Source organism: Patagioenas fasciata, chromosome 4 (genome assembly GCF_037038585.1).
Source record: "Patagioenas fasciata isolate bPatFas1 chromosome 4, bPatFas1.hap1, whole genome shotgun sequence".
Lineage (NCBI taxonomy): Eukaryota > Metazoa > Chordata > Aves > Columbiformes > Columbidae > Patagioenas > Patagioenas fasciata.
The window spans coordinates 12,073,585-12,098,957 of record NC_092523.1 but is presented as its reverse complement, the minus strand read 5'-3'; the positions used below and the strand labels follow the sequence as shown (position 1 = coordinate 12,098,957).

The window sequence follows — 25,373 nt, the reverse complement described above, 5'->3', positions numbered from 1 at the left end:
GTTCATAATTTGTACAACTTCTTATTTTTGTGTTCCTGCATATGGTACCTTTCTCACTCCCAGTTGTGTTATGCAGTTTTGAGCAATGCGATTACACTTAGTTAGTTTAACACTTCAAAAATAAAGCCAGAATAAATATTGGTATGTTTAAAAGGTGTATTGGACAGTTTAGATTGGGACAGCAAATAGTTGCCTTATTTAAGACAGATTTCTTGATATAAATTTTTCAAGGAAATGTCTTAATGATTATATACAGTCCAAAGAGGTAAATAGGGCAAGAGCAAATAAGCTTTTCAAAATTCAAAGATATGTAGCATGTAGCAAAAGTAATTCAGCACAGAGCTTACACAATAGATTTCATTTTTTCTTAACAGAACAATAATTGAAAACTGACTTAGCCTCTTAAATAAACCAGTGACCACTGGGAAAATCAGAAGATTGACCCTTTGTGCCTGTTTATAATAGATTTTGGCAGTGAGATAGTTGATATAGTCTCTATAGGATGCAGTTATTATGTCTTCCAGATGTACTTCACCTTTTTCTTGGATAAAAAAGCATCTTGCCATAGAAACTATCAATTTATATACTCCTAACCCAAGTCATCAGCTCCTTTAAGATGCTGAAAAAACACTCTTGTGATAGTTATGCTTCCATTACCATTCAGTACAGATATCTTGTGAGTGCTTAGATTTTCCAACGTGAGTACATAGTTTCAGCTCAATGTGCGTGTAGAGCTTCTAACATGAGGAAGATCAGTAGTATGATAAGAGTTGCTCAGTGTTTGCAGAGGGACGTTTAGCAGGTCCTGCCTTGGTTTGTTACTCACAGCGGGTGGAAGTAAAAAGAAAAATGACAATAGCTTCTTCATGTGTTGCCTTTTATTATTTACTTATGTGTACAGGATGATGCTACTGTTTTCTCCAGTTCTTTGAGGGAACTCTATCAAACACAGTTCCCAGAAAAGAGTTAAGCTACAGATGGCTTAATGCTGCCATGCCAACTAGTTAAGAAGAGCATGGGCCACTCGTACCCATGGGTGAGGACTCCAGGGGACATGAGCAGGAGTCCCACCAATGCCAAGCCTTGGCCAATGTAAACTGTCCCACTGCCAAAACCCTAGAGCCAGGAAAGTAAGAAGGGAAGCCTCTGGCTATAAATGCACTTGAGTAAAGGAGGATTTCCAGTATGTTCATGTGACTGGATCAAAAACTATAGTGGCACTCATATAGAGTAGAACAAGAATAGATTGAATGTCATGAATGTTTATGGGGATAGGAACCAGGATGTAGTGGAGTAGAGGAGAAGGAAGGAAATGGGTAGAATGCTGTGGGACAAGTAGGGAGCTGTGGGCATCCTGGATATGGCTTGGAGGCTGAGAGGGAGAGGTTGAGAAGGACACAAATGGTTGAAGAGAGGACTTATTTTGACAGAAAATAAAGCAAGGCAAAATGTTGAGTGGGTTGTACTTGCTGTCATATGCTGCCACATCTCTGGGCTGGTAGCTGAAGAGCTATGGGTCCCTGCTCCCAATGGCTTTGTTATATCTGTGTAACTTGGTTAAGCCTATGGTGACTGAATTTATTGCTTTTCCTTTTTTTATAGGCCTCATGTGAAGTCTCCTGAGGCAGAATCCATGTTCAAATACAGGAAACCTGGGTGACCCACTAGCTCAGAGAGCCACGCATGCTGGTGAGTGCATCTCAGACACCCTCAGTGCAGCACTGAAGATCTTCTACCAGCCCTACATGCTCCTTCCACCATCACATGAGCCAGTATGTCTTGGCCTCCTGTGACCATGCAGGCTCACAGATGTGTGTCTGTCACACGATCTGAGGCATAAGATTTCTACAGGGCCACCTCATTATGTGACTTTGTATACAGATGACTTGTATTGACATTTTAAAGGGATAGTGGTGGCTGTGACAGGGTGGACTAAGGTTATAGCAGAAGAAACCTAGCTGAAAGAAAGACTAGAGCCAAGCTATGTGAGCCAGTGGCCCACCAGCATGGTCCACTGACAACGACGGGTGAGACTCTGCCCTCTACAGTGCTGTGGGACAGAAAAAATAGCTTATAGCAAGGCTGGGGTATACAAATGATGAAGGGAAGAAGCAAGAGAGAGTTTGAACAACATTGTCTCATGTCCCAATTTTACCCAAAGATAAAGCTTTTGATATCTTGAGACACAACAGTAGGCCAGTTGCAAGGAGTAGGAGGATTCTGGAATGTAGTTTCTGGAAGACCATGTAGCAACATTTCTGCAACTGATTTTTCTGAGGAGTTGTTTGTGGGAAATTAAAAAAAGAAACAAACCCATGGTTATTGTTCAAATTGACCAAAATTGCACACAAATAAGAAATCTTGTTATTGAGTCTTCGTGGCTGTCTTCTGGCTCTTCTACTGAGACGACTACGCCAGCTGGCAGCAGATGGACAGTGGTTTCTGAGATATTGTTTCCTGGAGATAGGAATATTTTTCAGGAGAGGTGATAGGCAAGTGAGAACTTTTCTTCATGGTACTGAGCTGCTGGAGTAATGTTATTGGAAGGTGTTACTTAATTTTGCAAAGTCGCAGCTCTAAACAGAGCTGTCTTCCTGTGTTTAGCAAAGACCCCAAAAAGGGATGAATTCTGTCTATAAATTCCTGTTTCTTTCACCACTGTGGAATATCTAATGTTACACATGCTAATTTGTCCACATTTGGGACTTTAGCTATTTCACAGTATCTTTAAATTATGAGGTAAATCAGAAGAGGCAGTAAAGCAATATGGTAAAATGTATTTCACTGAAATAACAAAGTTGAAACAGCCAAAAATAAAATGGAATTTGACAGGTGGGAGGAGAAAACAGCTGTGTCAGCTGTTACTGTGCTGTGTGAACAGTTTAATGCAATCATAAATTCTCTCCTGGTCACACGAGCATAGATAAAAAGGTTTTTCACATATACTCTTCCTCTGCTTTCATCAGAAGTCCTCCCCTTGAATCACAGCCTGCTTCAGTAATGTGGTAACATATGGTAAGCTGTGTTTATGGAGTGATGTGCAGATGTTCCAGTCCGAGTCCCCGCAGATGCTCTTCTTGTCTGGGATGCTGGGGATGGGCAGGTGCTGTCAAACCACATGGTCAGAGGCGCTGGGTTCAGGCTGTTCCTTATGCTTTATGCTTGCTGAGATGGGGAAACCCACAGCTTCTCTTCCTTGTACTCCCCTTGTGACTCTTCCAAAATGCTATTGCTGCTCAGATTTAACCCATACTTGTGACCTTTGCCGTATTTAACAGATTTTGCACCCTGTCACTCCCATAGTTCATGAATTTTGAGTACAAAGAATTCAGGCATTTTCCAAACTGCTAGACCAGTTGTATTAGAGAAAGGATGATACACGAACATGGCCTGTTTGTGTGTTATGGCTTGACTAGAGGATAGCAAAGCACTGCTTTTATGGAGCTGTTGTCCTCTTCTGCCTCCCCAGGTTCCTGCATGTGGAGTAGGCCAGTGCACATCCCTGGTGCTGTGGAGGTGGCTTCAAGGCCCCGGGCGCTGCTCGCTTCTTCCTAAAGTATGTGGACTCTGTAAGCTGCAAACCTTTTGCTCAGGAGCCACTGCTTACTATAGACTGCTCAGCATTGGAGGGTTTTTTTGATGGTTTAAACATTGATTTGCTTGCTTTGCTGCACACACACTGTAACCTGCATGAGACATGGCACAACCTGGAGAAGACAAAGCTCCGGGGTGACCTTGTTGCGTCCTTTCAGTACTTAAAAGGATCCTATAAGAAAGATGGGGACAGACTTTTCAGCAAGGCCTTTTGTGATGGGACAAGAGGTCACAGCTTTAAACTAAAAGAGGGGAGATTCAGGCTAGACATGAGGAAGAAATTTTTTACAATGAGGGTGGTGAAACACTGGTCCAGGTTGCCCAGAGAGCTGGTAGATACCCCATCCCTGGAGACATTCTAGGCCAGGCTGGACATAGCCAAGGACATAGCCTTTTACAAGGACATAATGAGGTGGATAGATGATGGCAGAGGTGGTCTACCTTGACTTCACTAAAACATTTGACACAGTCTCCCACAGCATCCTTACAGCTAAACTGAGGAAGTGTGGTCTGGATGATCGCGTAGTGAGGTGGACTGTGAACTGGCTGAAGGAAAGAAGCCAGAGAGTCGTGGTCAATGGGGCAGAGTCCGGTTGGAGGCCTGTACCTAGTGGACTGCCTCAGGGGTCAGTACTGGGGCCAGTATTATTCAATATATTCATCAATGACTTGGATGAGGGAATAGAGTGTACTATCAGCAAGTTTGCTGATGACACCAAGCTGGGAGGAGTGGCTGACATGCCAGAAGGCTGTGCTGCCATCCATCGAGACCTGGATAGGCTGGAGAGTTGTGGGGGGGGAAATCTAATGAAATATAACAAGGGTAAAAGTGTAAAGTATTGCCTCTGGGCAGGAACAACCCCACGTTCCAGGATAAGCTGGGGAATGACCTGTTAGAGAGCAGTATAGGGGAAATGGACCTGGGGTTCCTGGTGGACAGCAGGATGACCATGAGCCAGCACTGGACCCTTGTGGCCAGGAAGGCCAATGGCATCCTGGGGTGGATTAGAAGGGGGGTGGTCAGTAGGTCGAGAGAGGTTCTCCTCCCCCTCTACTCTGCCCTGGTGAGACCACACCTGGAATATTGTGTCCAGTTCTGGGCCCCTCAGTTCCAGAAGGACAGGGAACTTCTGGAGAGAGTCCAGCACAGGGCAACAAAGATGATGGAGTGGAGCATCTCCCTTATGAGGAAAGGCTGAGGGAGCTGGGGCTCTTTAGTTTGGAGGAGACTGAGGGGTGACCTTATTAATGTTTACAAATATATAAAGGGTGAGAGTCATGAGGATGGAGCCAGGCTCTTCTCAATGACAACCAATGGTAGGACAAAGGGTAATGAATTCAAACTGGAACACAAGAGGTTCTACTTAAATATGAGAAGAAACTTCTTCTCAGTGAGGGTAACAGAGCACTGGAACAGGCTGCCCAGAGGGGTTGTGGAGTCTCCTTCTCCGGAGACATTCAAAACCCACCTGGACACCTTCCTGTGTAACCTCATCTGGGTGTTCCTGCTCTGGCAGGAGGATTGGACTGGATGATCTTTTGAGGTCCCTTCCAATCCCTAACATTCTATTGATTCTGTGATTCTGTGGACGGGGCTCTGAGCAACCTGATCTGGTTGAAGATGTCCCTGCTCTTTTCAGGAGGGCTGGACTAGATGACCTTTGAAGGTGCCTTCCATCCCAAACCATTCTATGATTCCATAGGTGCACTGTGTATGGAAATTCATATACTGCCCAGGAAGGAAGGGCTTTAGACAGAGTTTGCCTTTGAAGCGTGGAAATAGTACAATGTAATAATTTAAAACACATCAAAATGTGCTTAAGTAGTTCGGGAGGGTGTGTGCCTCAAAATGTAGTTTGCATTAAACCTTCAAGCTTTTCAAAGCATTTATAGTTTACATAGCTATAGGTTAATCCACACACAATCTATAGTTCTGAATATGATCATAGCAACCACAGATCAACAAATGATTTCCCTGAGCTATTTAGGCATACCACTGCTCTTAGGACCTCTGATTTTTAATTAAAATGAAATAGTTCTAAACATCTTGAGGTAATCAAAATGATAATATCTTCTGCAGGATGCATTTGTTAAAGCAACAGTAATTCCCCTATGTGAGTTTATTCCTCAAAAATATAACTGCAACTTCATTAGACAAATGATATAATCAATTTTTTTTCATAAACTTAAAATGCAAAATACGCTTGCAGTTCTGTTGCAATTCTTGGGTAATAAGATAATTCCCTTTCCCACATTTTACATTGTAACTCTTGAGATAATTATCTTATTAACCTACACTATAATTCCAATAAATATGCTATATCACAAATAGTTTCTAGTTATCTCTTTGTCATTCATAATGCTTTCAGAAAGAACTGATAACTGTATTAATATTATGACTCCATATTAAAAATAATGTACACACACACCCCCCTAACTTTGCACATTAATTTCTGGCTGAATTCTGACCAAAAAAAAAAAAAAAAGTAATAACCAGAAGAAAAACCATTTGACTAAGTCTGCTAAAAATCTGTTTATTTTTGCATCTGAATACACTTGCATGGATTGAGTTCTGTAAATAAGTGTGTGTCTGTGTCTGTCTATGTGTGTGTGTGTGAAATCTGTATCTGTAAAATGAAAATGTTGCAACATGTTGCAATAAACCACTGGATTTCAGAAGTTTCTAGAGAATAATATTATTCCAGGTGTTGCCTGGATACATATGGAAGAAAAAAAAAATGAACAAAAATCACCACAGATGTAATTACTTCAAGTAGCAGTCGAAGGAGAGACTTCCACTGTGGATGAAAACTTCCGGTCAGTCAGTCTGGTCCTTCTGTCCAAGCTATCTCAAAATCTGAAAACTCCTTCGAGTTTCTACAAAACCTGTTGACTTCCTGCTCTCTCATACAGCAAAACTTACTCATGAAAGTATGTACCCGTTATTTCATTTTCTCTGTCCTTGGAAAATGCACCTCTGTCCTTATAATTTTCATGCTAAACACAAGTGACTATTTTCACTTTCTCTTAGCATAGGACCTTGGCTCTGTCCCTTGCTTTCCATGTCTCTCCACCATCTTCTAGATTAATGCAAGTGCTTGGTCTTTACTCTCAAGATTCATCATAGCCTAATATTAATTTTGAAAACTTTTTTCACTGATAGGAAATTTACTCCAGCCTCCATGATGCCATCCTTGATGTCAGGTGTTGGCTACCTATTTTCTCATAGGTTTCCTTTTGAAATTAGGAAGCTCTCAGAAAATGTCCAGATATTTTTCCGCCACCTTCTTTTACATCTCACCCTTAATCTCCTTTGATACCACATGAATAAAAAAATTGGCTAAAACTGGCAACGGGAACATTGAGATTGCTGCACATAGCACTTATCCAGTACTGACATTAATTTGTTCATAGTGCATTATTCTTGTTTTCTGTTTAAATTGTAAGGTCTTGGAGATATATTTGTGATATCATTTCTCATGCATTACAGTAAACCTTTCTCCACCAAGAATCTACAAAAACATGATGAAAAAATTCTATATTGCTAGAATAACAGTCATGCCTATTCCAGTATGTTAATTACAATTTAATATTGAATCTGTATTCAAGAAAATGTCAGATTTAAGGACTAACACAGATATAGTTAAACTTGTCTTGAAGCACAGCATTTGACCTGATGATACCTTGAGTCACCTCAACTCTTATGAGTCTGTATGGGACCTTCTAATTGTTTCTCTTGAGCTTCTATTGCATCCCTGAATGAGAATTTGAAAACACATGGGAGAATCATTCTGGTAATTCAGAGGTAACATGAGAGTTCTGAGAAGTGGTAAGACACGCCTCACTACTAATGATGATGCGATCACGTTCCTCTCAAATGAAACAAAACACAATCAATCATGCTGTGAATTGAACACCTAAGGAATGTACATTGCTGTAGAAGTTTTTGCACTCTAACCTCAATTGAAGGAAAATACAGCATGAGTCTTTCAACTCTGAGTTTTCTTAGGTCAAAATGAAAAAAAAGTAATTTTTTTTTTTCTTTAAACATGTAGAATCCTGGCTTGTGACATTGGCTGGTGAATCAAATTTTGGATAATATTATTATGGGAGAAGTCAAGCAAACAGAAAGATGACTCAAAGAGTTTAGTGCCAGGACTGTTTCTTAACACAGAGGAAAATCATCCTCTGGTTGCATATGGAATCCTCCCACAATGAACAGGAAGCCTGGCAACAGAAATAAAACTGCAAATGCTCCAACTTTTGCTCTGGAACTGGCCTCACAGCTGAAGCATAACAAGGAGACGCCAGAAAACCGGACACCAAGGAGGAGAAAACATAACATGGATGAGTATTGCTTTGCCTATTTCCTTGTTTGTCAAAACACACAACCTGTTATATAGAAAGATAAAATTCTCTTTCATCTACCCTCCCTGTTTAAAAAACCCAATTGAAACATAAAGCACAAAGTGGGGCAAAAACATAGAGTGAAATTTCTTAAACAAGTACTTTCACTGTAAACACGACGGACTGTGCAGTCTAAGTAGAGTACAGCAGGACAGCACTGCACCACCTCCAAAATATCATCTGGTGACAGTTGTGGGGCCACCCTGGAGCCGAGCCCACCAGTGAGACCAAAGAGAGGCTCTGACTGCAGCCATGCCTGTGGATTGTGCCCTGGATGAACATTGCTTGGTGCAACTGAAAAAATATACAAGGTTTTTATCTGCGGCATCACGTAGCTCAACTGCAAGAATATTCGTGTGCTGAGGGAAGAACTGGGCTGCTGCTTGGTCAGCTTCTTAGGCACTTGTGTGTTTCTTCCTTTTTATAATTTTGTCAAATACTGGATGGTGGTACCCTTCCTCAGGTGGGAAAGGTGGTTTTTCTACAGAAATACTTTGTGAAAATTGTGCTCCCACTGCCCCACTCTTCTGGCTGTGGGATTTATTCACAGCTTTGGACTGGAACAGTTTCTGTGGAGCTGGGAGACATTATTTTAACAAGAAATTGTAAAGAGATCAAAATAAGCACAGAAATCCAATTCCACCCTATATGTATCAAAAATAAATATACGACTGGGAATACTCCCCAGGAGATACGTTTTTCCTGGCCCCTCCATCACACTAGTGAAATACAGCCAGTGCTCAGTTTTGGACTTAGCAAACACTCATCATTGATAAACCAGATGGAAAAACCCGAGTTTTTGTGTGGGCTTGAAAAAAATCACTAATTAATGACACTCAGAGAAGTACATTTTTTGAGAGGAGTTCAAATGGCACCAGCTGTTCCGGAAAGGAGATTTAAAGGACCTTGGTACAGTATATAATAAAACTATAGACTGTTGTTTGGTCATCCCAAATAATGTGTGTATATGCACACAATTTCCTTCAAAGCAAACCATTTCTTTAAATCTCTCCCTAGTGACTGGATACAGATTAGGCTTGTTTTGACAGTTATCATATAGTTCCACTTTTGGACAATCTGATAGTACTGTAATCATATAATATTTTAAGCTCGTCTTTGACATGCTAAACATTGAATTCTTCTGGTTTCCCACTGTATCACACTTTTCTCCAGATTTGAAGTCAATACTGTTGCTCTTTTTCTCATCCTTTACTAGTTTGTGCCCTGAGGAAGCAGTAGTCTGGCACCTGGTTTTTGCAGGCAGAGACAGAGTTACTCGTAGAAATTTTCACTTTCCACAACACAGTTTCCATTCTCCAGGCAGGCCGGCATTTTTACAGGTCTAACTTTGTATGTGGCTTTTTTGAAACTAGGGCTGAACAAGAAACAATTCTGTGGTCATGTTAAGGTTGTAAGGATCACATTTTCCTACTCTTCTGTGACGCTCCTGTATCTTTTAGAAAATTATAAAACACACCCTTGTCTCTCAAATACATCTCTGCAGGTCAGTGGTTGATGAAAGCAATCACCCATGTGGAGAGGAAAGCATTCAACTTGTCTCAGCTTTGTCTGACCTAGAATGACAAAATTGCTCTTTAACCTCATAATTTTGAAGGAGCTGTTGCACACTTGAGTCAGCAAAACCAGGCTGGTTTAAACTTTTTAAGCATTTTAGACTATGCTGTATGTCAAGTCTGTTTTCATCTTTATTTACCAGTCCACCTATTCTCCACATTTTATTAAAAGAATTTTTACAATTACTTGCAGCTCGCCAAGGAAAATAATAAGCAGTGTCAGGTCTAGGATTATCTTCAATAACAACCCTAAAGCACACACAAATTCTCCACTGATGCCTTTCTGAGATTTTGTCAGTCAGGAAGTTCCTAATCCAATTAAAGTGTTTTACTGATGGAATGCTGATTTTTTACTCGTAGTCTCATGTAACACTAAGCATGGTGCCCTAGAAGTGTACGTGTACATTGCATGTCACACATATTAAAAAAAAAAGTCTGAGAATACCTGGGAACTCATCCAAAAATGAAATATTCAGCAAACTCTAATCTGAAAATTGCTTTGGTACTCTTAGGTATAGCAGAAATTCATATGAGTGGGCCAGTCAAGTAATCTTAGCCAAGCCTTGACAATCTTTTGTTGCGAGTTGTATGGGTCTGTTGGTTTTAAAATGTTTACCATAGTATGTGTTGCTTAACATCCTCCTGGGTTACTAAGAGACTTGAAAATATTTCATCACATCCCAGTGATAAAAGCATGTAAATACGGTGCAGAATGACTTGTTGAATACTTTTTTTTTTTTCCTCATTGTAAACAATTTTATCATCACAGCTCATATTTTTGCTACAGGGAATGATGTCTGTCTATAGATTCCTGCTTTGACTCTTATATTTTACAAAAATTATTTGTTACACTGTTAAAGGAGGTTTTGTTCTCAGGCAATGGTTTTCTGTTCCTAATGTACAGGCATAGTGTGCAGAATGTGCTGTGCAGCATATTTGCAGGAGAGTTTCTTTTCTCTGGATGCTTTAGAAGGTGTCCTGGCCCATGGATCACCAGTCGAAAGCGTGAGATATGTCTCTATCACAGTCACAGGTCTGACCAAACTGGGACTCCATGTTGGTCCTTCCATGGGCTATTATCCACCTCCTGGCTATCTCTCTGTGGCAAGAATCTGCCCGTCTAAACAAAATTGTCATTATGGATTGAGGTATTTTCTCTAACAAAGAACTTACAATTTTAAAATATTCTTTGTATAAAAACAGGAATAACAGTGGATAATTTATGATTTGGCAAAAAATGCTTTTTTAGCAAAGCTATGAGTACAGAGATGACAGGTAGGTGAACTGAGCTGGGAAGAGCACTCTGCAGGAGGCTGGAAGAACATGGGCAAGCGACAGGGGCTATTGCCCACTGACACTGAGTCTTTGGAGTCTTCTGAAAATCTCAGCAGATGATATATACTAAAGCTGATCATAGTTCCCAAACAAACATTTATAAATAATGTGTAAATTTACTTCAGGAAATCCACTGGGAATTGTTCTATCCACACACTTGCTGGTCTATCCTTCGACAAATACAGTGAAGAAAATCCTGAAGGAAACTGTGTTCATTTGAGAGACATATGCTGTGGGAATGCTGAACAAATGTAACCAGATCACAAAAATTTGAGAAAGAAAGAGGCAAACTAGCCAGCGGAACTGTTGCTCTCAGCAAAGCCTGCATTTGTATCTCTTTGTGCCCCTGGAAGCAAATGATGTGAAATGCTCTGCTTATGTTTGATAAACCTGGGACTTGACTTGCTTGGAGAAGAGTGAAGCTTTATGCTTCTGTTCCCACCGACATGTTGCGGGCAGCCTGCTGCAATCACAGCTGACCTTCCCGTGGTTGGATCTGTCTGTCTCAGATTATACTATCACATGGATGTCTCCTGCAGTGAGCTCCCCTTGGCTGATGGTGCTCCTTGGGCCAGCAAGCCCAGCTAAAATGATTTGGAGCCTTACTCTGATCTCAGGGTAATGAGAACTGGGAATAACACAACTTTGCTAAGGTCTGTAGAGGTACAGTGCTACAAAAGGATGAACAGGCCTCTGTGGTGTTCATATGGTTACATCTGAGAGACCGGTCATGCTGACAGCATGTGCTCATATTAAATCACCACTCAGGTTTGAAAACACATTGAGTCAGTAAAGAAAATACGTGAATAAAGGCAAACAGAAGAGAAACCTGCTACCCTGCAGAATGCACGATAAATATTTTATTACAGTGGCAAAGAGGCTCTCAGACAGAAATGGCAGTTTATGAGTCTACTTATCTTTACAGAAAACATGTCCCTCTGGGAAACCTGTATCCACAGAACTTCAGCTGTGAAGATGGTAGGGTTTCCATTTGGCCCTCTAAGCCTTTTTCATGAGATCATCGCTCCTACAAAAGATTATGTTAGATATTAATGTATTTATCTTGCTACATCAGCAAGGGAGATTTGTGCATTGAGTGTCCTAATTCACATGAACAATCTGTTAATTTTCTTTTTTTTTTTTTTTTTATAGGAAAGAGCTTTTTTGCTTTAACTGAGTCACATCAGCAGAAATATCACATCACAGAGGAAAGCAGCTTGAAATACCCTTGGTAGGCTGGTGGTTTGACAAAGTCACAAAGAAGAAAAATGCCACTATGTGGGAGACAAGTCATTATGGCCACAGGGGAAGCAGCGGGCTATGGCTCTTTCAGGCCTACTTGGATTCAACTTTCTGGTGACAGATTTAGCTGCCTTTATGTGGCAGCTTGAAAGGAGACATTCCCATGGCCAAATTGTTTTGGACTGAAGTGATTTGACAGGCTTTGACCCAGCTCTCCAACCAAGTTAAAATGACACATTCAACTTTGTTTGGCATTTGAACTGGGAGGGAAATGACTTTTCTGTTCTGTCAGAGGCCTCTTTTATTTAATGCCCTGTAAAGCGGAACAAACTACATATAATCATGACATCTTGTGGTAGTTGTTCAATTATTGTCCAATGATTTAGTAGAGAATTGGATGCCAAATTTCATGTCATCTTTCTCCCTCCATGCTGCAACTCTGCAAGTTCACACTTACAATTTCTACTGCTCTGAGAAGCTGGATGTAGACGACTTCAAGAACCTTTGGCTTATTGTTGACTTCAGAGGAAAAGAATATCTTGCTCATTTGATCGTGCAGGTCTGGCTTAACACACAGGTCAGAAATTCAGTGATAACTCATTAAAGTACGGTTATCCAGATATTCACACAGAAAACAATAGAGTTTTGATAATTATTGAGTGCAGAGTGGCTCCGGCCCAGGGAATGGGCCTGCCTTTGTTGGGTCATGGCTTTGTACTTGTACTGAGAATAAATGGAGAGAGCCTTTGCTGGCAGCATATCAATTCCAACAGCTGTTAAACATCTGCACTGAGCTTGCAAACAGTCTTGGTGAGCAGCCACCATCACCCTATGGCTGGGGCAGAGAGATGTGGGGTGTTAGAAAGAGTAAATCCCCAAAGCCTCATGGTACCTCTGCTGTGATTTTACCTATTTCAGCTTTGGTGCTCGGGTGTCCAACTCCTGCCATGAACTGGGTGAGTATCCAAGGACTCCATGAAGCTCATGCAAGGTGTGTGACAGATCATATTACTGTCCATAATCCTGACATTTTACTGAGTATCCCATTTTACCTGCCCATAATCCTGTTCCTGATGGTGCATTATCTGCAGTGATTGGTCTAGCCTAAATTAGCAGCTTTTTAGAACAGACTGCACACTTTCCTGCCAATTTGTACAGTCCTTATCAGCACAGAGGGACTCAGCATTTCTCAGACAGTTTGGATGTTGACTAAACAGTCATAATAAATATGATTAGCTGGAACAGCTTAGGGATGTATTTCTACAGAGGTGTCTGCTTTTCTCGTCATGTGTTTGGTAGGTATCTTTGGGGGTCACCAGGTCTTCAGTTTTCTTCTACTGTGACACAGCTGATTTCTGTGTCTTTTTTCAGAGGAAGGTGGCTTAAGCTACATACCAAACAAACACCTTTGTTTTGTTTTTCTGGGCTACAAAGCCTTCATAAATTGACATGTAGTCTAGATGCAAGACATATATACAGCTGTGCTTGCCAGCTGTGAGCAAGGAGGCAGGAAAAGAATGCATCACTTCAGAAGAGCTCAGAGGTGATGGTGACATTGCATGTGTGGAAGATAGTGAAATAATGCTGATGATCAGTTAATACTACAGGATGTGGTGTGACAGATCAGTGCTACTGGTCTCTGCATTTTATGTAGTTGGGCATCTCTTTCTTCCCCACGTGCCCCTTTCACTGTCAGAGATCCTGGTGTTCACACTGGATATTGGGCACAATGTGCTCCATCTGCTTCCTTCAGGTCTGCACAAATACAAGCAGTACAGACTGGTTGGGTTCCCCAGATACAGAAAATAGATGAAGGTAATAATGAGGCCCCATGGTCCCCTAATATTTAATGACAGATATTTAACTGTATTGATTTTCCTTTCGTAGGATGATTGCCACCTATTGGACATTATTGAAAGAGGCAAAACAGCACCAAGAAAATAAATACTTTTTACTGGGATTTTTTTCAGCAAAGAAGGCTAAACTTTTGACTGCTTCTTACAGTTTTATAGCTAGACAAAGAGCTTCTATTGGAACATTCTGAATTACGGTACCTCGCTGGAAAAGAAAAAAGAATAGAGGCAGAAAAATACAGGGAACAGATTATTTCTGGCAAAGAAAATGAAGTTCAGGAAAAAAAATACAGGTAAGGTTTAACAAGATAGTTTTTACCAATCTTCCTGATGTTTCAGTTTTGGCATTTTGGGGTTTTTGTTTGTTTCCTCCTTCCCCCCCCCTTTTTTTTTTCCTGAAGTTTTTTGAGAGTGATTATCTTTAATTGACCTTGAACTTGTGGTGGTGTAATTACTAATGTTGAAGATGGACAGGTCTGCCTAACATGTTGTCTTTTCTAAAAGAACATTCCTTTCAATTAAAAGCTAACAGTCTGTGGTTGTTTCTAACTTAGCACTTCTGAGCTAAGATAACCCAGGTTGTACTGCTACTGCAGACTCCACCATGAGCCATTTCTTCACACAGTCATATTACCTACTGCTTGGCAGTTAGCAAACTACCTAAGGAGTCTGCGTCTCCAGGGATGGATACCTGGCTTTGTTAACGTGGAAATTATTACTTTTACTCACCTTTTCGTTTTTCGGGAACAGAATATACGTTGGGTCTCTTCATTTAGTTGGCTGAGAACAGGGGAGCAGAGGCGCAGATGTTCTCCAAATGTTCTCTTGCTATGGTCCTAGTTAAAAAAGCTTCTGTCTGACCCGTCCGAAATTGTACTTGTGTTATTACACACTTGGAGTCACCAAATTCTCTGATAAAGTGCTTTTAAAACAATACCAGCCACAAAATTTTACCTGAGCTCCGTCAGATTTAGATGGAATCAAAGAAGCCGCTATAGAACTACTTGGTCGTGTTGTGGTAGTCTGTAAAGACTTAGAAACTTTCATATATCGACACTGCAACAACAGATGAAATCGTAAAACCCCACAAGGACAAGAAGGGAATCTGCTCCGGTAGAATTCAACATTCAAGTATTGAAATTGCATTTATTTAATAGCCCAAACCATAATTAATCCCTGATTACTATTATAATACTCAACTTTTTAGTTTATAAAATAATCTCCTTGGCTTGATAGGATTGCTCACAACAGCAATAGCAACAGGAATTTACTTTTAAACATGCAGTTCATAGATATAATAAAGGAAATAATGAATTTGTTTTTGACAGCATATCTAAAACATTCTGAATTTTCAAAGCCTCATTAGTCTCTTTTCCATTTCTGAAAAAAAAAAAGATAGTTAATATATCTGAAAGAGAAATATCCTAGTATGTTCAATAATGCCTATCACTGTCATATGGTCTTATCAGAACATGTTTATAATACTTCATTTGAGTATATTCTGACCTAAACCAGAGATGCAGTTTCAGGTATCCCAGGCTTGTTACTGCTTTTGCAGTACTGGAAACATTGTAACCAACAAAGAACATATCTAAGACTTAAAAGTTTGCATTACTATACTTTTTTTTTTTCAAATATTTATAAATTAGTTATTTTCAATTAATTTTATCTACAGAGTTACGCACAATTCAAAGACAGATTATCTAAAATCCCAATCCTCTCCTGCACTGAAAGAGTAACCAAGTACTTTAACACAGAGGCATATGAAGTAGATCAGAAAAGCTTCGCAGACTTCAAAGGGGCTTTCAGAAATTATTCCCATCCTTTAATACAGGTTTATCACTGTTGGTGTTCTTGATGGCTTTATTCTTTTTTCTTCAAATTCTCTTTTCTTTTGCCTTTGTTCAGTTTATTCATAATCCCTGGTGGGAGAAGTTTTTTAATTATTTAACTTCTGTAATATGACAGTAAAGTCAAGAGACTTATTCTTTTATGTAACAGAAACTTTACAAAGCAGTGATCATGATGAATCTTCATTTTTTTTGTATTTAATTGAGTAAATATGAATAATTTGCAGACGTGTTGCTCTTGCTCTTGTCATTATTATGTTAACAGTCCCTGAGACCAAGTTGGACTTGATTCCAAAGTTATTTTAAAACTTGGCACTTCTCTAAGAAAATCTCTTTCATTTTCAGTGTTTGACATATAGTCTCATTTCCTCCTGATGTTTGAAATACGGTATCCATCTCAGGTCCATCCAGCCTCTTGCAAGTTGCTTAGTTTACAATTTTGACCTCAGCCTGCCCATAACAGGTTTATTAACACAAAATTCTGCCCACCATGAAGGTCTGTTCAGAGCTTTGTTGCCTTGAAGGATCTCTGCCCACATATTTTTATATAACTGCAAAATAATAACAAAAAAGATTAATTCATACAGAAAATAAAACCAATAAAACTTCTGCACGATAAACTATCTAACTTACTGGTTGAAATGAGATTGTGATTGAATTTCTAGATAACAAATGTGAATAATTATGTACATGCAAGAACAAGCACAAAGATAAATCACAGAATTTCAAAGTACTGTAAACATCAGGTATCTGTGCAAATCATTTAGGCCATCCTTGGGATAAAAGCAGGAAACCAGTAATGTTTCTAATTTCTTGTTTTCAACTTGAGTTGTATTATCAAAGGTAGGAATTTGGAAACAAGGTTCTATTAAACTAATCTTTATTCTGTCCGAACCTGAAGAGTGTGTCTGAAAGCACTCATGCATGTCTGTTTTTACCTTTATTTCAACACATTTCTGGAAAGTAACATAACTTCTCTACCAGATGTGAACTGTTCAATCTGAGCATAAGAAATTCCTCTCTCGTAAGCAGGCTGTTAATTCATCATCTTCATCAATTTGCAATTTTATGTGGAATGGTTAAAAAAAAGTACATGGGAAGCAAAGTGTGCAAAAGTATAATATTAGCAATATTTGGCAGTTCATAATTAACTGAAGCTTAAAACTTTAAATAATATTACAGAAAGATGAGGAAAGGAAGGCCATATTTTCAGCAGTAAGTTGGAGTACAGTATAATACAATGTTAACGTAGTATAAAATCAGTCAGTGATGTAAACTGAAAAACCTTTTTTCTACATCAAAAGATAGCTTAGCCATTTATATTTGTGATGATTTAAATAAATATTGAAATATGAGATATTTTATCTTAAATATATTTTACCTTGATTACGTGGGCTAGTGTTAGCTATTTGTTCTATTCCAAGTTTGATTTAATATTGTCTAAAACGTTTTAATTAATCTTGAAATGAATGTGGCGATAACTTCCATACTTAAACTGAGATTGTCAAAGCTTCTATGGGGAGATTATGTCCACACCACCAAAGTTTCTTTTAAATAGAATCTGAATTCTTATTTAGTGCTTAAAGTTTCCCATAAACATTTGGAAACTTTTCTTCTGCTTCAATTATCATCTGTGGCCTGTGGTGCAAGGCATTCTGCTGCAGTATAACATAGATTATTCTGAATGAAATTCATTTTCCTGTTATGCTTGGATAATCTATTCTTTACCATGCTGTAATTCTTACTAAAATGTTTGCATTGGTTTTCAGAAGTTGTGAAGATAGCAATGAATAGAGAATTAAATATATAGACAGCCTGGAGACAAGGAGCTTTATTAAGTATTTTCTTTGAGTGAAGGATTGGCAACCTTTTTCAAATTTCAGTTGAAAATATTTACAGAAGTTGAAAACCACAGACTTAGAGGGAATTCAGAAAACCTTCCTGAATTCTGCAGAACACGGGTTGGATATCACTGCTTGAAATTATTTCCTTAATGCGAGTCAATGAATTTACAAAAACCTTACCAAATATTTAGTATACGAGGAAGTCAGTAGTGTTTAGAGTCATATCTGCATGTGTCACATATTATATTCCTAATATTAATTTCCAACATTAATTCCTAATATTAAAAGCCTCTGTGGGTTTTGTATTTGCGTGAGATAAGAGCTAGCCAAAAAAGAGCTGGCCAAATCCATTACATGACAGATTTATCAGCTGCTGCTAAGAAATCTCCATCTGACTGCTAGAAAGAGGGTAGTACCCTAGGAACAGATCACTGTGTACTTGTACCATATTTTACATTCCTGCTTGTAGCTTCTGCTCACAGCTTCTGTTAGAGGTAGAATAATGGGAAAATGCAGTTTTGGACAACAGAGATGTTCTTAACATTGTTACAGATAATGTTTCTTCTCTTAGAGTTACCTTTGAAGCTTCCCTTCCATGATCTCTTTCATTAATTTAATCCTCAAAAATCTACAGAAAGGAAAACAAAGTTTCCAGGGATGATCACAGTCCTCTCATTGAGGTGGCTGAAGATGTAGAGTCAGCCTTTCCTCCTTTATTTGTAGAAACCGTGTTACCAAAGTAATCATTCTGTTAGGCCGGTGTCTCGTTAGAAACATCTGGGCTGCCTTCTGTATTGCTTGATCACCATAGGAACGATGGAAAACTTTAGACATGAAGACACCGACTGAGAATATTGAAAAGCATCGAGTACACTTGACTCAGCAAACCTGTCAAACTTCCTGGCAGCCTCCCCAGTCTCGAGTGATTCTCTACAGGGTCCATCCACACCACACCAAACTCCAATACTGTGACACCAGTCTCTACTAACAGTTATCGTACAGCTTGGCCCTGCTGAGCAGGGTTGGCCAGTAAGCAGGTATTTTGGTTGGCTGAGACTTTGGAATGAAATACAGCTCTTTGAATGTGTCAAGGAAAAATAAAACAATAAGAGAAGGACCATGACCTAGTATAGCCAAATCCATTGTGCAATCACATCCTGAATCCTCCTTGTAGGTCTGGTTATGACACTTCAGAAAGGATATGGCAGAACTAGGAAGGATGCACAGAAGGAAATCAAGCACTCTCAGAGGAATGGCCCCTTCAGATAGTAAATGTACACAGCCTGGGATTAGGAAGCATTTTTTCACGATAATCATAATTAAATTATGGAACAGGTTTCTGCAAGGTGTCAGAGAATGCAAAAGACAACTGCATGGGAAAAATGAATGAAAGATAGATAAATCTGTGGCTATTAAACAGAATAATACAAGGCCAGGCTGTACAGGGCTCTGAGCAACCTGATCTAGTTAAAGATGACCCTGCTCATGGCAGAGGGTTGGACTAAATGACCTTTTAAGATGCCTTCCAAACCAAACTATTCTATGATTCTAAATACAACTGCCAATAGTTAAGACATCAGGGAAAGAACACCTCAATATTCCACCTGTTTCATATTTCATATTCATATTTCATTTTATATTTCAGTGTTCTCCTTGGCTACTGTGAGTGAGAGAGTATTCTCTGAACTGGATCAAATATTCCAGCCATTCTTATGCTCTTGATTCAACTCTTGCTTTGTGTAATTTAGACTATACAAAAAATATCTCTGAGTCCTAACAAGGATGGATTATATATTAATTAAAGCAAGGAGAGGTGCTAACAAAACAGCATCCTTCAAGTCTGTATTAAGATTACTGAGATCCCCTGGGTAATGCTGTACCTTGCACTGGTTAGTACAAGACAGGCAGAGAAGAAACACACCTTAGTACCTCTCCAAGGTATTAAGCTATACACTAAAGACGTATTTCTCACTAGGAAATCTTAGGAGGTATAATTTTTATTTTTTATTTTTTTTTTTCAGTTCACCAGCACAGATGCCCACAAGAGCAATCTAGAGCAATACTGTATGTATTTCCCTTTGAAGCCTATCTTCAGCAAACACAAAATGTCATTTTCTGCTGACATCAATTTACCTCTGGTACCTTCCACTGAAAAAGGGTCTTCCCTTTCTTTTGTAGCTGTGAAGTGTCTCCTATATGTTATGCCTATTTGCAGGCAACATCTTTCTTAATGACTACACCTGCAAATTTAAAAATGGGTTTTCTTACCTCTCCACTAGCTTTACCAATGGCAGAGTTGAGAATGAAGTCAGGAGGAGCAAAGACATCAACCAGTGCAACTGCATCATCTTTCAGCTGTTTAGAGACAAAAGACATACATTTGGCAACTTTTGTAGTTGTCTATGGCTACCTGTGAACTGCAGAGCTGCATAAGAATTATTTTCATGAAGTACCAGCTACTGGTAACTTAAGAGAAATCCACAATGAGGAGTCAAGATTCATTTTGCTTTCTTTACTTCCAGGGTAACTGCCAAGAAAGACTGCATTTTAGATGTTTTCCTCTTTTGGTCAGGGGTTTTTAAACACATTTTAAACAAGGTGGTACTGTTTACACCACATAAACATGTAATTAAGAACTTTAAAAACATAACTTTCAGATTCTTCTTTGAAATTGTACTTACCAGTTTGAAAACCTCTTGTGTTGAGAAAAATATTCCATGAGCTAACAGAATAATGAAATAAACAGAACTTGATTGCAGCATTTCACTGCCTTTCCAATGAAGATTGCAAGGCCACAAATGATGTAGTGCTCTTTTATAAGATATATTGCTTTTCATTTTTTGGCAAATAAACTAGGCCTAGATCCAGAGTCAATGAATTACTAAGCTTTACAGAAAATTTTTCAGAAACTAATAATGTAAAATCCTGCTAAATTTACCCCTTGAAGTATAGAATAAATGATACATCTCTTTTTTAGTCTTTGTATACTATATTATTATTTAACGACAACAAACAATATTGAAGGCTTACCCTGCAGCAAAGCTCCAGAATAGCATTCTGGATAAATCTACCAGCTTGTTCACCTGAAGCATAGCCACCTGCAAATACATTCACAAATAAGCTTATACCAGTTAAGATTTCACTGATACAATCCTTTTACAAAGGAGTTTATCAGTACAGTATTCAACAGACTAAACAGAGGCTCCTGTGTGATCGCATTGACTGTATTTCAATAATGACGTGACTGCAAAACTGCCAATCTAAGACATTTGGATCCTTTTACATTAACAAGCTACACCACAGCATCTGGCTGCCTGTTCTCCATCCTCTCCCCCAAGCACCCGGACCACAGCAAAACTTGTGAGCCCTCCACCAAGTCCGAGATGGATTCATTTGTAGATCCAGATTCCTCCTGAAAATTTTGTCCAGAGTGGGTGTTTTACATTACACAGGCAGTAAGAAAATGCTCTGATCTAAATCCTAATTAGGATTCCCTTTCCCTGCCAAGATGCAACATGGGAAAAAAAAATCCTAATCTTTAAGTCAGGCCTTTTATAAAAGTGACACACACAGTATATTCAGGGAGTTGATCTCACCTTGGTAGAGCACAGCCAGATGTTTACTTAAAGACCAGAGTCCATACAGAGCACTGAGGTTCTTAAGCACTGGCTGCAGAGTAGCTGGTATGCTGGGATCATGAGTGTAGTCATGATATCTTTGTAAGACTGTTTGTTCAATAAAAGCAATGGCTAACGATCGACAGTAATACACCTTAGGAAACAGAAAAGAAGGACACTGAGTAACAATATACCAGGAACCAATCCTCAGCTGGTGCAGAAGTGCATTGCTTTGGTGAAGTCAATGGAGATTCGTTGATCTAGATCTGCTATCTAGGCTGAGACTGAAGAAAGTCTAAGAAGAAACTGTAAGAGAACACTCTTTCTACAATGTTTTTGCAAAGGTTAGTCATGAAATGCCTCTCAGAAATAAGATCCTAATTTCCCACTGTGTTCCACTTTGGGTAGTCTCCTATAACATTCCAAAGGGAGGGCATATTGTGTGCCTGTTACCAGTGTAATTTGGCACTTGTAGCCAGACTTTATGAGATCAAGCGGCTACATCAGAGAGAAGACCACACCAAATTAGATTTGATGACTTTAGGATCATTAATCAACTCATGTAACTTTACGAAGATAAAGTTAGGTTTATATGTATTTAATATTATGCAAAATTTCATAGAGAGGATAAAATCTTCAAAGTGGTTCAGTAACTTAGTGGGAACTTATTACAGTCCATTCAAATAATAAATAAAAAATCTGATCATGTCAGCAGGAGTGGATTCTCTTTATGGATTGCAGTAGATTGCAATATGTTTTGAAATAACTATACAACTAATCCTTGCCAACTATCTAATCAGAAAGGCAAGTCACCAGTTACTGCTAATATGGAGTATAAAACCTTAAGTGATTGTACTCACACAGGAACACTTGCCTACTTTTATATACTTCATCTTTGCTGTATCGTGGCATATGTCCTACCATGAAAGAGACCGTTGACTGAAAACATTCCAGTTGGTGAACAGAAAGGGAAAATAAAACCATTACTGTTCTGGTTGATTTGTTGCAATGCTGTAAACTGGTGTTTGTTTTTAGCTCATTTGTTCAGGCATTTTCCAAAGATTACTGTCTCTGTCTTCACAGCTGTTCAGTGGCATACTTACATCCAAGCTCAGACACCAGTATGAACTGCAAAATACACACGTATTCTCTGCAGATTTAGGGAGGACTTCCCCCTTAATAGATGGATTATTTTATATATGAATGTCAGTTCCCTAGTCAGAATCAAATAAGTCTTACCATGGCAAAGTAACTGTAGAAAATTAATTCCCTGTTCTTTTCATGTATAATTCTATTTCCCTCTTTACCTTTGCTTGCACTTCTGTATTGTTTCTATCATGCTATCTCAAAACCACAATAGCCTATGGATAGACTACGAATCTCTTCCAGATCTCCCATAGCAAGAACAAATATATATTAGTCAGGCACCGGGCTGACAGAAAAGTGATTTTTCATGCCCAGAAAGTTTTACATTAAATATGTACATGTCTTTAAAGAAAGCTTGTAAATTATTTTCAGATGTTTTTGAGGCATGCCACTTAAAATAAAAAAATCCCACTGTCCTGATGATGAATGGTAGGGAGAAAACCTAATGATCTAAGGTATATCAATGCCTATCTCAAAAATAGTTGTGTGCCTAAGTATCTTTAAATTTTAGCACATTTGAACATAAAAGCAAGGTGAGCAACCTTCACACTGCTGAGCAAACCATCACCTTCAACACATTGGCCCTGGCACCAGCCTCTCAAGAGCTGGCCAACTGACAGGCAATCAGACCTGAATTTCTGGCAGTTTCCATTCTGAATTGGACCCTGAAAGGTTTCTCTAATAAGCTGTGTCAAGGGTAAAAGCAGGAAAGGTTTCCTACACTTTATCAGTGGTTTCACACAGATAATCCTCTGCTGAAGCTAGCCTGGCTTTTTGTAGGTGCAGAGTTGAATATTCCTTCCTGCTCTTTGTTAATGAGCTTTCCAGAAAAAGTGACAGTCACCACCCTCAGGGAACTGATGTCTCACCTCAGTGACAAATGACAAGCGTTCTTTTCTTGGATGCAAGCCAGTTTTTCTCATGTAGGTAACGGAAGAATTTAGGGAGCTTGGGAATATAGACTGAAATTTGGAGTTAAGCCATTCCTAGCTGTTAAAACTCACTGGTGTGAGAGTGGATCTGCTGTATGTAGATTGTCACTGTTTCCTTTTCAGGTTCCAATGCTGTCAGTCTGGTATCTTTCATGACTACTTGCGCTACAGAAATTAGAGATGGAAAAGACCTATTAGGTCATTTAGTCTACCTACCTGCCAGAGCAAGATTCTTTCCTACCGTATGTATTTGGCCACAAGAGCAGATGGAGATGTAATAATCGGATGCTGCAGTAGGTTTAATGGTAGTAAATTCAGTCTTCACAAGCTGGGATATCGAAATTACAGATATCACCTAGCACATGCCTGCAATGTTTCTCAAGGGAAATATATCTTGGAAGATGATGATAATTGTCCTCCTGCTATCATGTTTGATATAATGCACATGGACAGGTATTACATTTTATTAGTTGTACGACTTGCTGCTTTATGCCTGAGGAAATTGTACTTCATAACACAGGAAGATAAAACTAATAGGATCTGACAAACTTCAATGAAAATTAGTAAATAAAATAAGAAAGCTGAGTAAGTGTTACCTGACAGTTGTTTTTTGCCTCAAAATCACTTTGCCCAGACTGCTTCTCCTTGCTCAGCTTTAGGTCACTTTCTCGGAGCAGGTAGCAAACCAGCCATTTGTATGCTGCTAAAGGAACTGTGAGACAGAGAAAAAGCAAATTCTTAACATCCACATTTATAATGCAGAAGTCACATGCAGATTCTACTGTAGTCTCAGTTTTTGTTACCCGAGATGAAAAATGTTAATTAATCAATCCATTAACATGACACTTTGCCCACCACTGTAGATACAGAAAATAAGAGTTTGGTAAAATAGTCAGATTTTAACTGTACAGTGAAGATGTGCCATGCCTGACCACACACTAATTTAAACTAATCCCAAGCTAAAAGACAAGGTATATTTGTGGATCAATTTAGTCACAAATATTTTCTGACTCAATCAAATTTTTTTAGCTTGTTGCCTTCTTCCTATATTAAGACTTAGGTCTACAAGGTACTCAGTCTCTTCTGAGAATACAAGAAGACAGTTCACATTTCGTGGACCTACCCATTTGCAATTGAGAAATGATGCTACATACTGTCAAGCACAGGACTTCTAACATTGCAAAGGTGGCTAAATGTAATAATATTTTAATTAACTGCTTTGTACATACGTATGTTAGAATTTAAGAGCAGCTTGGAATTATTAAGGAAAACCAGTACTCCAGCATCAAGTCCTTCTATGAATCCTGCTTGCTTGTGTCTTAGCTTTAGATTTAATATAGGATATTGTTTAGGCAATTCTGAGTGTTCATATGTTGCCTAAAATTAAGCATCTAAATTAATAGTCCAGTTTCTAACAGAATGCATCAATAAACAGATTCGGATATTTTTAAAACTATAGTCTCATTCAATTGGTATTACAAGAGAGGAGAGAACATGTGCTTAGGTATCAGTTTGTGCTCTGCTGGATTTCACAAGTTGGAGACATACAACAAAAAAGAAAGCAGACACTTGTTTTGAACTAGTCTTTTTCTTATAAGCCTTTGTATTTTGAAGTTATTCAGATTTTACCCCATAGTTATTATGATACTACGTCACTTGGTTCTGTGCATCACTATCTGAAGTCCAGCTTTTTTCAGTTATCTGAGCACTGAACTGGTTACTGAATTCTAGGAATCAACTCAACTGCTCCTTATATATTAAGACGGGAGTTTCTTCCCTCAGTATGCTCTTGGTTTCACAGATTTACTTTTGCTCAATGCTCTGTGACTATCTCATTATCTGTTAATTTCTTTGTTAATTTTTGCCTCCAAGGGCCAATCTGGGCTTTCAGTGATACAAAAAGGGGAACAGCAACTAATGTCATACTTTATTATAGCAGAGTAAGCCAGGAAAACTGCAGGGAATTTTCTTTCACCATT

The 25,373-nt window shown here is 39.0% G+C and overlaps 1 protein-coding gene across 4 annotated transcripts in view; it reads right to left on the bottom strand.

Moving 5' to 3' along the window:
* Positions 1-15,131: 15,131 nt before the first annotated feature.
* The window catches only part of ACOX3 (acyl-CoA oxidase 3, pristanoyl), a 36,953-nt gene continuing 26,711 nt past the window's right edge, over positions 15,132-25,373 (bottom strand). For all 4 annotated transcript variants that reach the window (XM_065836764.2, XM_065836762.2, XM_071808534.1 and 1 more), the window contains 5 exons: positions 23,991-24,106; positions 21,296-21,470; positions 20,730-20,797; positions 19,968-20,054; positions 15,132-16,406 (listed from right to left, as the gene is read on the bottom strand). In XM_065836764.2, coding sequence (XP_065692836.1) covers positions 16,287-16,406; positions 19,968-20,054; positions 20,730-20,797; positions 21,296-21,470; positions 23,991-24,106 — 566 coding nt within the window. In that variant the 3' untranslated portion in view covers positions 15,132-16,286. The remainder of the gene's footprint in view (positions 16,407-19,967; positions 20,055-20,729; positions 20,798-21,295; positions 21,471-23,990; positions 24,107-25,373) is intronic.